Raw genomic sequence first — 14,873 nt, 5'->3', positions numbered from 1 at the left:
ATTCTAAAAAAGAGCTTCCCCCCAATTCTTGGTGGCTACTGGTCTCTCCTGACTATGTGGAAACCAACTTTGAAGGAGGCAGATGCACCGTGGTGGCGGTGGAAATGGTTTTCTGGAGAATCCATTTGTTTCTTTTCTCCAGACGTCTGTCTAGCATGTGCTTGGAATTTTTGTTAAGCTTGGAAAAAAACGCCATTGTGAAAAGTGAGTTATGAAGAGTGCTCTTTATTTGAAACCTCCACAACACAGACGCCAATCTTGTCTCGCACTGAATCATTAGCTGTGCACATCAACACATTCCAAGCACAAATTAAGAAATGCAAACAGAACAAAAAAATATATATATATATAATTTTTTCCCCTATCCAAAGGTTTCAAGTCTCAATGCAGCAAATCCTTCTGAACACAGACTCTGAGGAGCACACTGTTCAAACAGTTGGGACAAACAGGTCCCTGCAAAGGCTACTGCCTTTTTAACACATGGGGTGGGAATCATGGACGGCAATGGAATGGGGAAAGGTGAGGAAAAGGGAGAGGGGGAGAAAAAATGAGCAGGAGAGAAGGAACAGGTATGCACTGGAGAAGATGGGGCAGCTGGGACACACACATGGTGAGTTGGTGGATTTCATTTATTGGTTTTTGACATTTTCTTTCTGGTTCATTTTGTTTTTATTTCCCCCCTTCCCAAGTCCAACAATGGTAGAAAAACCTCACAGCGGTGGGCAGGGCCTTATTAGGCCAGCCCAAAGCCTTCAGAGCACTCCTGGATGGCCAATAGTAGCATGTGGCGGAGCTTCTCAAAGCTCTCATAGGCAGGCAAGTCCAGCTGATTAAAACTAGAGAAAGAAGAAAGATCGGTTTATAATAAAAGATGATAACTAAGTCCCATGGTGCCCACTTGATCTTTCCCTGAGGGAACCTATTACTCCTCGCTTCTTACGGACTCCCAATCTTGTCCTAGTCTAGTATGTCTTCTTCTAATCTGGCCCTAATACTGGTCATCAGGCACCTAAAACATAAACCTGACTGTCACTTCTCCTTAAACACCATGGCTTTGGGTCGACGTGCAAGCTCCAAGGAGGAATCAGGCTCACTGGTGATCTGACTCCTGATGGAACAAACTCTGCTGTTCTTCAGCTTTGTGCTCCCTGCAACTCTGCAACTGCTTGCTCCAGCCACGCTGAGCCCTGGAATATACCATGGTCTCATGTGGCAGTGTTCATCTGCAATGTCTCCCCAGTCCCATGGTGAGTCTGGGCTGGCTTCTCATCTATCAGCTTCTCCACAAAACCACCAAATTCTGAGTTACCCCAAGACCAGGGTAGCCAGGGTCAGATTTGAGTTCCTGACCTTGGGTAGAGAGGCCTTAGAAGCAGCATATATGCAAGCTCAATCTGAATGCTTGGAGAACAAACCCTTCCTCTTACCATGTGTGAGCCGAAGGAAGGCGATCGGTGGACCTGTCATCTCGATGGATCTGAAACTTCTGAATGCCATTCATGCCTTCAAGGGCAGCGAAGCCTTGCAGGGGCACCTTGGAAGTACCCGTGACAAACTGTAGAAACTTGGCACGGTCAGCTTGGTCAAAAGAACGCAATGCTCTCCAGAACCACTGAATCTGCAGGAAGGGACATAAGAATCCAGGATTAGGTAGAGAGCTCCTGGAAAAAGAGGGTATGGGATTTGGAATCTTAGGTGAGTCCCTTCTGTGAGATCGAATTCAGTCCATTTATAAGATGAGAAAGAACAACACCTGAAAACTCTCCAGAAGAATGAAGAGTTACATGTAGGTAAAGTGGTCATCTACAAAACCCCTTCCCTTAAGAGTACTGGTTTATTTGGCATCACACAAATTAGCACGGCTTAGGAATACAGGAGTGGGGGATGCCAGCAGCAGCTCACCTGAATAGAGTTGGACTGGTACTTGTGGTATTCAGTGTTGGATTTCAAATCGTCAATGTCGATTGTGGGCAGTCCTGATATTAGTAGCTCTAACTCCTGCTCAGTGAAGATGGAAATGAGGCGCTTTGGAATGATCTCATAGAAGCCTTCTAAGAAAGCTGCCAGCTGTTTGCGGATGGCTCCTGGGGAGAGAATCAAGCCATGTGGCATCTGAACTCTCCCAACTGTTATAGGTCAGAGATCTCCAATCTGACTCCTGTTGCTACTGGGATGCTGACTGGTCTGCTTGCCTCACCTGCCACTCTGTTTCCAGGCCCCCATGTGAGGATGGATGAAGGGAAATAGTTTTGGTTAAGTTTTTAGATTCCTCTTGTGCAAGGCATTTGTGGCTGGCACAGGGGAAGAGAGGAAATGATGTCTGTGAAATGAAGTGAGGCCTGACCTCTTCCCACATGGAACAGCGAAGGGTCTAAGGGACATTTCTCCTACCTGTCATTCTCATCTGGCACACCAGGTGTACATACTCCTTCTTATTCTCCTCTGTTACCAAGATGTTGGCCCCATTAGGTTTGAGGTCACGAACTTCACAGACTCCAAACTCTTGGACCTAGAATACCCAAAACACCAATCACACTATCAGGCTTGGTCTAGGATGGAACTTACATAGATACCTGGGAACACACCCTAAATTCTTTTCCATGTCCTAGGCAGAGAGTTGAAGCAAGTCATAAAAAAGTGACGTTTTTCTCATAAGCTCATAACTGCCTCATAAAGAAAGGTTAAGGGCGAAAAGGGAAAAGGCATGGCTAACATATGTAATGTAACACAACACAGTCTTTATAGAAAACAATTCGGGGGAAGAGTAATCTTAAAATGTTTGTTTTTCTTTTATCTCTATATAATTTTTCTATAATGAATTACCTTTGGGAATGGAAAATAATGTACTAGAGCATGCACCGAAGCATTATTTTTTATAAAGGGGAAACTAGGAAAGAGCCTGGATTGGTACCCATTGTTCTCTGCCAGATGGGAAATGGCATGGAGCTTCAGGAAGTCGAGATGCTTCCCTAAAACCACGAGGTTATCCAATGCCAGTTCAAGGGGGATTCTGGAATCAAGGGGTTTCCTAGATTAGTTGGGATGTGCTGCAGTCAAGATTTCCTGACCCACCTCAGTGCTGAAAGTGAGGTCATAGCCTAGAGTAGAGACATCATTTTCCAGCAGATAAACCAGACCCTGGTAGAAGTGGTAATCTTCACTCTCCATATCTGTATATCTAGGAAAATAAAAATAGACAGGGTCATTCATGGGTTGGGGTGAAAGAAAGGCAGCATAGGGGTGGGGCACAGGAAAAGAACCTAATTCCCAGTACTGATGACAGCCCCAGGACTGTGCCACATCCTTACCTGACAGACTTGCCCAAGATGTGTTTGTAGAAGGACCGAGTAAAATAGCACTCTAAGAGGCGGTTGTCATATACAGCTTTGGCCACAATGCGTCCAACAAACTTGAAGTAACTGAGGTGGTTGGGGTTGCAGTGGGAAGATGGATTGATGGTGTAGGTGACCCGATCACCGGGTGAGGTACGGAACAAGGCATACATAGGGTTAAACATCTCCCGAGAGATGATCATATACCACTCCCGCAGGAGCCCTCCAGCATCCTGCCCTTCTTCTCCTTCAAACACTATATACCTGCACAATAGAGCAGAAACAATAAGGTGCAGAAAGCCCTGGGCAGTGCAAAGACAGAGCTGAATGCAGAGTGCCAGGAGAGCCCAGAGGGCTCTGGGACAAAAAAGGGCACCATCGATAGAAGAGATATCCTGAAGTACCAGTAGAGGCTGATCAATATTCCAGAGAACACCAATAGGAAGTGTTATAGATGCCTAAATGAGACCTCACTTAGGGAAAGGAGGAAGAGGTGGAATCAAGTGGTATCAGAGAACGCTGAGCCCAGAGTCTAATGTCCATAAGGATTCGGAGGTGGAGAAGCAGGGCCCAGTCTGTCTCAGAAGCCTCTCTGACTTCCTGTGTGTTTAACACAGATGGCAAGACCATGTGACAAAGGAGGGGAGGAATCAAGTTCCTGAGTTTAGGAGCATATAATCTGCTTCAAAAGGTCTATCATCTCATCTCCTCTAAGTGGCTTCATAATCATAGTGAGTGATTACCAATTTGGTGCGGTCCCACTCATGCAAGGGTGGTTTCTCCCAAACCAAGGTACCATCTGCTTAGCGGGCTTCCCATTTCTAGTTTAACAATGAAAAAAAAGCTCTCTCTGCAAAGCCATCAGGTATATCTTTGTAAACGCCAAAGACTCTTCTGTCTGCCTGGAATCGTTGAGTAGCTTAGCCCAGGGGCCAGCCAGCGAGCAGAGGAACAGTCTTATGAGAGCAGGCTGATAAATTGGGAGGCAGCTCAGTGAGATGATCTAAGCTAGATTCCAACTGGGAATTCCAACTGGGGAGTGCAGCACCTTCCTGAGTTCACCTGTACATCTGGGCCTGAGTAAGCCTTCACTACCTTGTAGGAAGGCCCCCCACCCTCCCATCCTGTCTGTTCTCTGTTCTAGGCTCTTACAATCGATTTTTCATTTCTTCAGGGGATTTCCGGTGCAGCTCACGATAGGAGTCTTCAAACACATGGTCACGGCGGACGTGCACAGCCATGTCTTCTTTCCGGAGCCCCTCATCCAAACGCTCCAGCTCTTGGCGGAAATATCTTGGGAGGTAGGAAAGGAAGGAAAACATGATTAGGGGAGGCAGAGCAAATCTGTTTTGCCTGATTAGGATGAAGACTCACAATGATGCTTCCCCCATCCTCCAAACACTTTGATTCCTGCTCCCCACTTGGGTCCCCCTGGGCAAATATCCAGTAGTTGGGAGAGATAGGTCATTTACTACCAACTCTCAATTTGCCCCATCTCCACCAAGTAAGGACCCACAGGGATTGCAGCATGGAATTTCTGCAACAAGCAGGTAAGCATGTGCAGGTACATAGTAAAGAAAAGAAGGGCAGGGAAGAGGGAAGTGTTGTGGAACCCTGAGCCCTGCTACGAGTGTACTATGGCTACCTGCGCCTCCTCTATTACTCCAAAGCAGCAGTCCCCAACCTTTCTGGCACCAGGGACTGATGCTCCTATGAGAATCTAATGCCTGATGATATGAGGTGGAACTGAGGCAGTGATGCTAGTGCTGGGGAGCGGCTGCAAATACAGATAAAGCTTCGCTCACTTGCCCGCTGCTCACTTCCTGCTGTGTAGCCCGGTTCCTAACAGGCCACGGACTGGTATCGGTCCATAGCCCAGGGCTTGGGGCCCCTGCCCCAAAGGATGGACTTGGACTTTAGAAAATCATGTGGTTAAACAAAGGCTTGCATTTTCTGACGAAGAATGGAGACTGGGGTGGAGAAGGCCAGTTGAGTATTTAAGTACAATGGCTGTGGCACAGATGAGTCTCCATCCTTTTGCCCAACACCCTTCCAAGGGCTGCCACTAATTAGGGGAAACTTCTTTCCTTGGAAATACTGCCCCAGGAAGAACTATGGCTCCTTCCTATGAGGGGAGATACCATTTGGAGAGCTGTCCCCTCCTCCAACATTCAGAGTACATACTTGCGCTTGACATCAAAGTCGAGGACACGAATGTAGTCTACCAGGACAGCAAAAGGCCCATCAGCGAGGTGGGTGGTAGACTGCCGCAGGATCTGGTTTAACACAGTGCGATGAGTCTCTGAGGAGAAAAAGTACAGCAGGAATCAGCACATCATGGGTCCCAGAAGACCAAAAGACAGCCATCCAGCCAGCAACTCTCTTTTCCTTGTTTTAGGGAAAAAAGGTCAAGTGGAACACAAGGGCTTCCAGACATGGTCCATACCTCACTAGCCTCACTTTCCAACACACAACCCAAAATCAGCTAAGGATAAAATGTATGCAATGACCCAGTAAAAAACGAAGCCTTCTACATTTGGGGGCCTGAGAGTCCCCTGTACCTGCAAAGCGAAGAAACTTCTGCGTGTCAGGGGGCAGGCTTGAGGAGATGTGCATAGATGAGGGCTCCCGGGAGAAGAATGGGTCAAGGGAGGAAGGAGTGGCTGGGGTTAAGGGGGCCGGGGAGAGTGGAGGAGGCTCGTCCTTGATGTGTGCCAGCTGGCTCTCACGGGTGTCTCGGACAGGAGGCTTGCTCTCCCTCTCTGTGGCATGGACCAGAAAGAAGGCCTCAACGGCAGGCTGTAGCACTGGGGGTAGGAATGATAGGGAGGTGACATTTTACAAACTTCAACACACAAAGCTCTTCTCCTTCATGATCAAATTACCAAAGTACAGTACAGAAGACATAATGGAAACTTGCAGGAAAAATATAACGGTAGCATAGAAAAATGAAGCCAAAGCGGAGGTCAGAGCTTCCTTGAAGCCAATGAAAAATGGGATAGGCAACCAGTTGTATAAAGATTCCCCTGGTCTAAAAAGTAAAAGACACTAAGCTATAAAAAAAAAAGAAGGCAAATCTTCCTTCTGACATGAGTCAAAGAAAAAAAAAACACACACACACACTCTCCTTTGCATCCGCATTATAGACACACTGAGAGAGAGAAGTGACCTGGAAGGAATAAAATTAAGCTGGCACAAAGGGCCCCAGAGTAGATCAGTGGGTTGGGACCTGGGCCCTCAGGCCACAACTCACCTAGCACCGCATGCTGGTCATGGGATTCCTCCAGTTCCTTTAGACACTCCCCCAGCATGTCCCACAGCTCGTCCAAGCTCAGCTGCTCACTGAGCAGGGGTAACTCAGGTGGCCTCTCCTCCTTCTCCTTCTCCCCCTGTGGGGTCCCGTCTGAGCCTACAGGACACATGGAGAGAGTAAGAAAGCCTTTGAGGTTTCCCCTTCATTTAGATTTCTCCCAGGCCAAATGCAGAGGCCATTAGACAGATCAGGTAGATTGGTCCACTGAGTAACACTGAGTGACATCTGAAGGCAAGCTGTAGTCCTACACTGAATAACATTTACATTTAAATTAATTAAGATTAATACAATCTTCAGTTGTACTAGCCACATTTCAAGTGCAAGCTGCTGAGCACTTGAAATGTGGCTAGTACAACTGAAATAGTGGCTACTACAGGAAAGTTCTACCAGACAGTGCTAGTCTATTCACTGCCTCATTAACTCCCAGAGCACTTGTGGATTATCAAATGATTAGTTTGAAAATGGACTGACATTACTCCACAGGAATGTGTTAAAAGGGTGCCAAAAAGTATTCTTTGTGAAATTAACTTTGAGAAATGCTGCTAATAACAGCATCCATTGTGTGCCAGGTACTGCTTTAAGCACTACATACATGTGTTAACTCATTCAATCCTAACTATGAACATCCCTATTTTAAAGAGGAAACTGAAGCAAAGAGAGGTTTGCCTCAGATCCCAGAGCTGGTAAACAGGGGAGCCAAGATTCAAACACATGCCGTCTCCACGCATATATCATAGTTTCTTTGCTACAGGAATCACAGCGTGTGCTATGAATCTGCAACGAGGGAAAGGTGGTGATGATTAGTGACCTTGGCTGGTAAACGTCTATTAGCATTTATAGAAACCAATGTTTGCTTGAACAAATTGGAAAACACTGAGCTTATATAGGTCAAGAGCAAGGGCTCCAGCATACATTCCGTGAAGACTGACTCTCTCTTTTGCTGGGCCGGAAACGGGAAGCAGTACTGACCAATGGACTGAGTATCTTGAGCACTGGGAGATGGCTGGTCCACATCCATGGGTGACTCCTCCCTCCGGACAGATGACTCTGACTGGCTTGACTCCGACTGGATAAAAGGGAGACAAAGTCACATAAAGGGTGCAACTCTGCTTTCCTCAGGGACAGGCTAGAGGCTGGCTCTACCACGTCTCGCACATCTCAGGCTTGGAAAGCAGCTTCCGACATTTGGTCAGGAAACTCTGTAGCTCTCTAGGACAAAAAAAATGGCTTTCCCACCTCCTTCGCTGTCCTCCACCTTGAGCTAGCAAGTTTTTCCAAAGAGCTCCCTGGATTCTGGAATTGCTTCCACTCTACTCCAAACCTACGTCCAGTCATACACCAGCCTCTTGGACAGATTTCAAATTTTTTCTGGGGACGGTTTACATGTGTACTCAAATATAAAGTTCACATGGAGAGAAGGTAGGTTTGCTCTTTGTTTCTGTTTGCTCACAAAAGGGGAAATAGGGGAATCAGTACAACCTTTGGTGTGTGGGATTATTTCAAAAGCCAACATCTGTCCTATCAGGTGTGGGAAAGAGACTGGGCAGAAAAAATACTCCAGAATTAATAGCTATTTTCCCTTTCTACTCTGCTGAAGTCACAGCCCTCAAATTCTAGGCTATTACTGGCATGCTCAATGAAATGATACTGTATAATAGTAATTATACACAAAGAAAAACCAGGCCTCAGGATACCTTTTATCCTGGATCTTGGAAAGGTGACTTGCATGTTGCAAGGACAGGAAAACAATGAGAGTGCGCCACAGCATACATAACATGATGCCAGGCCTTTCCTGCAGCCACTCTGTGCTGGGATCCCAATGAGCTGGCTACCTAGGAACCTGAAGGTTTCCTCCTAAAAGTGTCTGAATGCCTAGGTGCCAAGGGAGTATGAAGAATAGAAGAGGCTGCGTGGAATGTGTACCAAGTTTGGGGGACTTTTAAGGAAAAGGCAGGATTCCTGAAATGTCTCTGATGTACCTTCATTGTTCCTTGAGATTGAAAAATCTTCATCCCACATCCCCTCAGAACCCAGACACTTAGCATTATGCAGTTTGCAAAAGCGCCACTGTTGACGGGATAGCTGGGAGTGGGGTATGATGGCCAAGCTTTAAAATCAAATAAAACCAAACCAACAAACTGGTGAACAAACAGTAAAAACAAAAACACCACCGACAGAAAGTAACCCTGTTGTCCAGAGCATTCATATAGCAAACTTAATGCAAAAGCATACAAGGTAAGGGCACTGAAACCCCACTGATGATGTGGTGGAGGAGGGGGAGAGACAAATGAATGAGGGGCCACAGGCATCATGCTAACCGTTGCTGCTTGTTGCTGTCTCCGCGCCCTTTGACCCTCACGTACCATTTGTATAATGGCATCAGCCTCAGCCTCCAGCTGCCGAACAGCTGCCTGGATGCTGCTAGCTGAGCCTAAACCGGAGGAACCTGGGAGAAAGAAAGAAGAGGGCAAGATATAAAATGTAAAAAGAAGGAGTGTCCAATATTCTCTCTTCCCATCTCCTGGGCCGCCACAGGCCATCTTGCTGAGGTCTTTGAGGTTTAGCTCAGGCAGCTTCAAAGTGCTCATCATCACGCACTAAGAGCTACCATTACAGACAAGGGTAGGGGACATGGTGCTAAGCAGATGAATGGTGACAGGTGAGAGGGTTCTGTGGGATAGGAAGAAGAGAGGTAGGATTTGGCAGGCCACGGCTGAGGCAACATGGCTGCCACGTTTTAGTCAGGAGTGATCAAGGAAGCAGAAAGGAGGCATACTCAGTGAGTTAAATCTTGTTCAGCGAAAGATCCGCCCTCAATTTCCTTGCCAGATTTCCACTCCCCATAATTCCTACTTGCACTAATGGATTTCTTATGCAGGCAGCTTGAGTGACATACAGAATGCAGCCATCAACATTTTAAGAAAGGATCATCACTTCCTTTTAGAAAGGTCAAACAGGAAGGAGACATGACATTAAGTCTTGCCCTTCAGGGACTCTGGGTTCTCCACCACCAACCCTGCCCCTCAACTGGACACTCCAGTTTCATACCTAGCCTGCCTGTCTGCTTGGCTTTCTTGTTAGCTCGGCGTGTGTCGTCCCGGAGCTGGATGATGACCTGTAGTACCCTCAAGAAGAACTTCTGGGTAGATGTCTTGGATGTCAACATGGACATAGAAGGCAGCTGGAGTTCCCGGCCACCCAGAGGTCGCTTCTGAGATGCCACAATTACCACATTCTCAGCCATGTCAAACCTGGATAGTGTAGAGGTGGCTTGCGTATATTGACAGCATCAAAGCATAGATACTTGGAGCAAGCAGGGCCTTCTGGTGTCAACCAGAGGAGTAAGAAATCTCACAAGGAAATCTCACACGTAGGAAAAAAATAGGGTCGAATGTGTATAGGACAGATAAGAAAATCTGCCCAGAGAGGGGAAAAAACCCACCACCAGAAAACCAGCAAGAGCAACCTCTCAGAATGTCCCAGATTCCAGTTCCATAGCCAAACGGACAGCTATCACCCACCTGCTCTGCATTTTGCCTTTCAGCTTGGTGGTCTGTGGCTGCTCTTCAGGAAGGCCATCAGGAGACAGGGTCTCACACTGGGCTCGCCGCTGCTGTTCCAGGTTGTATTCCCGTAGCTCAGCCAGGAGGGTACCTGGGCAGGTAGAGGAGCCAGCAAGTGTTCAGAGATTCTCCAATGAAGCAGCTGAAAGCCAAACCTTTCCAAGAAACCTGCCCAGGTCATCTTCTTTGCTACAGAGAACATGGAATAACTAGGAATTTTGCTTTGGTCATTTTGCTATGTGTGCTCATGTATCGATCAACTACCCAGGGACTATCAATTTACCTGACCTCAAGAATCTATTGAATCTACACAAAATGCAGCTCAATGAGAGGAGAAAGTTATCTGTTTTGGAGCCTGTATGCCTCTTGAATTTCGGAGGTTTTTGTGGTGACCTTAGGCAAACTGCTGACCCACCTTAATAATGGAACGGATACTGCCTAACATTACAAAGTTGCTTTGACAATTAGAAGATTACTGTGTAGTAAAGTGCCTAGGACATTGCCTGGCCCACAAGGTAGCAGTCAACAAAGGTTAGAGACATCTTCTGGAAGAATCTTACAATTGTCATGCAGCAAAGTATGCCCTGGGTCACACAATCCCATCAATCTCCTATCACCGTAGCTCCAGGGACCCTTGTATGAAGGCGATAACTAAGCAAGTAGCTGAGATGTAGGAAGACCCATGATTGGGATGGGGGTGGGCAAGAGCAAAGACTCTATGCGGAAAGAAAATCTGGCTCTACTCCTTGATTCAATTGCAGTATCACTGGGTTTTTGTTTTCTTGGTAAAACAGGAAGACGGTAACTAGATGATCTGCAAGTGTTCTTAGAATTTTTGTACCCTTGAAACTGCATAAAGGCAGAGTATTATCTGACTCTCAATTCCTAGGCCTGAATATAGTGCAGGCTCCTCTCTGAGATGGCAAAGCTGCCACAGCAGGCTCATTATAGGACTCTTACAAGTGCCCAGAATGGAAAAACAAGAGGACACTGCCAGTCCTATGTGTGCTCATTTGCCTTCACTAAGCACCAATTACCTGCCGTGTGCCAGGCATTGGTGATGTAGAGGAGCCCATCCTTGCTCTTTTAGAACAACTGAGCAGAGAAAATCAGATGACAACCCAGTATTATCAGTGCTGTGACAGAAGAGAGCATGGGGGCTATGACTATAGAAGCATACAGGAGTTTGATTTAGCTTAGGGGTTCAGGGAAGGCTTCCAAAAAGAGGTGACACCTAAGTGAAAGGTTTCAGAAATACATGTTGCATTATTCCTATTATTACCTATCTGTTTACAAAGGGTATAACCCAGATGGCGGGCTCCATTCAATAGCAGCTTAAGAACAGTGTCTCGGGTCCCAGGGTCCCCCCGAGAAAGCTGGAGTAACACATTAGCTGCATCCTCTAGGCCTTCTTCAGAACAAGAATGGGATGTCAACACCTGAGAAAAAGGAGGAGGAATAAGCCCCAACTTGAGAACCAGAACATTATCAACCCCCTTTCTCCCCCAACACTGGGAGGTCAGAAGAGCTTGAACTCACCTCCACAGAGAGCTGTAGCTGGTTTTCAGTGAGGCCCGAGGATACCATCTTAAAGTCTGTACTGCTGCTGCCCCCATCACCCACCTTTGCTGGAGATTTGCTAGCCTTAGTAGTAGAAGCTTTGAGGAAACAGATGGAACATTGTAAGCCTCTGAAAACCACACGCCAAAGACTTAATTGGCAGAACCAAGGAATCACTAAACTGTCCAGGGCTTCAAAATGGCAAAGTAGTGAAAACAGAGATTCAACCACAGAAGTCAAATCCAAATGACTTGAGGTGCCAAGGACTCTTATGAGTGTACCTTCTAAAGTGACAAAGAATTCTGGACGTTTCTCTCAACTAATGCTTTACTATCAGAGTCCCTTCTAAAGATCCCCTCTCCAAAACCTACTTCTTTAATAATTCTTACTAGTCTGCTGTAGGGCTCATTCTCTTCACTTCCTGGGATGGCCTGGTTACTCTATTCTACCCCGATTCACATTGTATCCTGCCTACTCTTGAACTCCTTTCCTCTGAGAACTGGTTCCCTCAACCAGGCTGGAAAGGCTGGGAGTTCTTTGATGACAGGGACCGTCTATTTCTCCTTTTGGTGCTTAGCCTAGAAGCCACATTCAGTGAATGCTTGGTTTTCACAGGAGTGTGTGTGTGTGAGGGGTGGGGGACCAGGAGAGAGGAGAGAGAAAGGGAGGGGGCGAAAGATGGAGAGAGAAAGGGAAGGAGAGGGAGGGAGAGGGAGAGAAGAAGAGGAAGAGAGAGAACTGGGACTGATGAGGACGAGAATGAACATATTTGGCTCTCACAAACACAAACCGAACAGATCATTTATGGAAGAATACCTGGATGGGCGAGTCGGGGGTGAGATTGGTGTAAAAATCCCACAGCTCCCAGCCTACATCCACACTTACTTGAAACAGTAGTGGTAGCAGTCGTGGGGGTAGTCACTGTGGTCGAAGCGGCTACGGCAATGGTGGATATAGCCGTGGCAGCAATCAGGGCTGGAGCAGAAGTGACAGGGGTGGTTGCAGCAGGGGGAGTGGGCGTGCTGGAGGCAGCAGTGGTAGTGGTGGTAGATGTGGTTGAGGTGGCAACACTGGTGGAAGAAGCACTGATGCCAGAATTAGCCTGTGTTTCCGACACTTTGTTTTCTGGGAGAGCAATTGAGATGAGAGAAAGGAGTCTGAGGAGTTTCTCAGTTAAGAGAGAGCTCCGGCGGATGACTGGGTGTGACAACATGTTCATGAGCTGCCCCAGTGGAGAGGCCTCGAGGCTGTATGGGGAGGTTTCCCCCTCACTACCAGTGCTCACTGGCACTGACTTCACGGAGTTCTTGCCTTTCCGGCTGACATTCATGTTGTCCAGTTTTACTAGTAAGTCCCAGAAGTCTGTGCAAATGCCACTGCTGTTGGACTGTGAAGAGCATGGGTTGCAGGCCTGCTTACTGCCCTTTTCCCGATCACTCTCACAGTTTGTTTCTTTGGTCCGCTGCTGTGTGAAATGGCTGGGAAACACCTGACAGGAAAAGAAAGACAAGCTTGGTCTATGGGGTCTACATAGAAAGTACATTTTCCTGACAAGAAAAGACAACTAGTTCCTAGGCTTGTCACTCCTTTGGACAGCTTTGGTAAAGTAACACGGGAATTTATCCAACTGATGGCAAAGCAGCCTAGAGAAAGAAATGAGAGCTTTGTAGGGAAAGAGACAATTAGCAAACTTTACTGAGCATCAGTCTCTGTACTTATAAAATGGGGAGATTAAAGGAGATAATGTATGTTGCATGGTTCCCTGCACAAAGCAGGCCCTTAACAAATGGCAGCAATGCTTACTATAAAAAAGACTAAACCAAATTCTAGGTCTACTCAGCTCTATTACTTACTAGCCACATGACAGAGCCACTAAAAATTTCTATAACCCAGCTTCTTCATCTGTAAAATGGGAAGAATACAGACCACTGAAGGTTTTGATGACTGTGTAAGATAATGCATAAAAACTGTAAAGATAAAAGTCTCCCAAAGTTATTTACTGCACAATTTCCTAGAAACAATATAGGCTTCAGCAATAACAGCTAAGGAAGACCTGCTAGCTGCCTTAGAGTTCAGATTTCATTTAGGCCGTGGCTGCCACCCCTCTTCCATCTCCAGGAGTTGGGTTCCCTCAAGCTCCTCACCTTGGCCAATTGAATGAGTGTGTCCAAAACATGTCTGCAGACAACAGGAGCAGCCTGGGGGTGGATGTGGACAGTGGAGCCACTGCTTGCATGCTTCTCAGTATGTTTGCGCCCACCTGAACGCTGGATCTGGAATATATTAGTCCTGCAGCCTAGGGCCGCATCCATGGATACTGAGAGCCAGGAAAGCTGGTTAGAGCTCTTAGACTCCATCTTGTGCAGCAGGTCCAGGGGCCGGTTCTCATGGCTGCTTGAACCACAGCTCTTGCTTGACTTTTTGCCTTTTTCCTCACTTGAGGACAGCTTGGGTGTTTCAATGCATAACTCACTCTCACTGCTGCGCTGCAAGATAGACAGTAGGCTGCGGATGACCCAGTGGCGGGTCTGGGCATGGTAGCAGAGATTTCTCAGTACTCGATGTAGACGGCTAGTATTGAGCTTCGGTTCATCCACGAAAAGTAGGACCAGGAGACAAGACAGGGCTTCATGGTCCAGAAGAAGCCGTCCTCGGAGGCGGAGGAGAGTGTCCACATTACTGCCAGAAGGCCTGGAACAGAGCATAGTTTCTGGGTAATACTTCAGCTAGAGCTCTGGGATCAGGCATATAGGCCTAGGGGAGGGGAATGAATTGGCTACCTCCAACAAAGAGGTTAGAGAATGGAGACTGTCTAGTCCAAGGGCTCTTAATAGTAACAAGAGCTGCCCTCTTGAGTGCCTACTATATACCAGGCACTCTACAATGTCTGTAACAGCTTCTTCAAGGGGCTGCCTGTAAAGACTAGAGAATCACTCATTTTTGAGATGTACAAGAGGCTCAAACAGGTTCAGTGACTTGCCCTACATCACACAATGACTGAAAAGAGAGCAGAGATTCCAGCCCAGGTGTGTGCATCAATTAGTAAAACGAGACTGCCTAGGAGACAATGCTTATTTCTGCCTTCTCTGGACTACTGGCGGGGGG

General features: G+C 47.0%; 1 protein-coding gene across 18 annotated transcripts in view; it reads right to left on the bottom strand.

The window, feature by feature from the left end:
• Nucleotides 1-205: 205 nt before the first annotated feature.
• The window catches only part of HUWE1 (HECT, UBA and WWE domain containing 1, E3 ubiquitin protein ligase), a 153,150-nt gene continuing 138,482 nt past the window's right edge, over nt 206-14,873 (bottom strand). For 15 of the 18 annotated variants that reach the window (XM_011383418.2, XM_011383423.2, XM_011383431.2 and 12 more), the window contains 18 exons: nt 13,913-14,459; nt 12,654-13,257; nt 11,748-11,866; nt 11,491-11,647; nt 10,167-10,299; nt 9,694-9,896; nt 8,964-9,091; nt 7,615-7,711; nt 6,586-6,741; nt 5,894-6,139; nt 5,517-5,634; nt 4,485-4,625; nt 3,309-3,596; nt 3,073-3,178; nt 2,392-2,509; nt 1,903-2,084; nt 1,428-1,618; nt 206-836 (listed from right to left, as the gene is read on the bottom strand). In XM_011383418.2, the coding sequence (XP_011381720.1) occupies nt 734-836; nt 1,428-1,618; nt 1,903-2,084; nt 2,392-2,509; nt 3,073-3,178; nt 3,309-3,596; nt 4,485-4,625; nt 5,517-5,634; nt 5,894-6,139; nt 6,586-6,741; nt 7,615-7,711; nt 8,964-9,091; nt 9,694-9,896; nt 10,167-10,299; nt 11,491-11,647; nt 11,748-11,866; nt 12,654-13,257; nt 13,913-14,459 (3,637 nt within the window). In that variant the 3' untranslated portion in view covers nt 206-733. Of the gene's footprint in view, nt 837-1,427; nt 1,619-1,902; nt 2,085-2,391; nt 2,510-3,072; nt 3,179-3,308; nt 3,597-4,484; nt 4,626-5,516; nt 5,635-5,893; nt 6,140-6,585; nt 6,742-7,614; nt 7,712-8,963; nt 9,092-9,693; nt 9,897-10,166; nt 10,300-11,490; nt 11,648-11,747; nt 11,867-12,653; nt 13,258-13,912; nt 14,460-14,873 lie in introns of those variants that run through there. The other 3 variants (XM_011383424.2, XR_002777818.1, XR_002777819.1) reach the window with 3 other exon arrangements.

This window comes from Pteropus vampyrus, unplaced genomic scaffold (genome assembly GCF_000151845.1).
Source record: "Pteropus vampyrus isolate Shadow unplaced genomic scaffold, Pvam_2.0 Scaffold518, whole genome shotgun sequence".
Taxonomy (NCBI): Eukaryota; Metazoa; Chordata; class Mammalia; order Chiroptera; family Pteropodidae; genus Pteropus; species Pteropus vampyrus.
The sequence above is the reverse complement of the archived record's forward strand: the minus strand, read 5'-3'. Positions and strand labels throughout refer to the sequence as shown.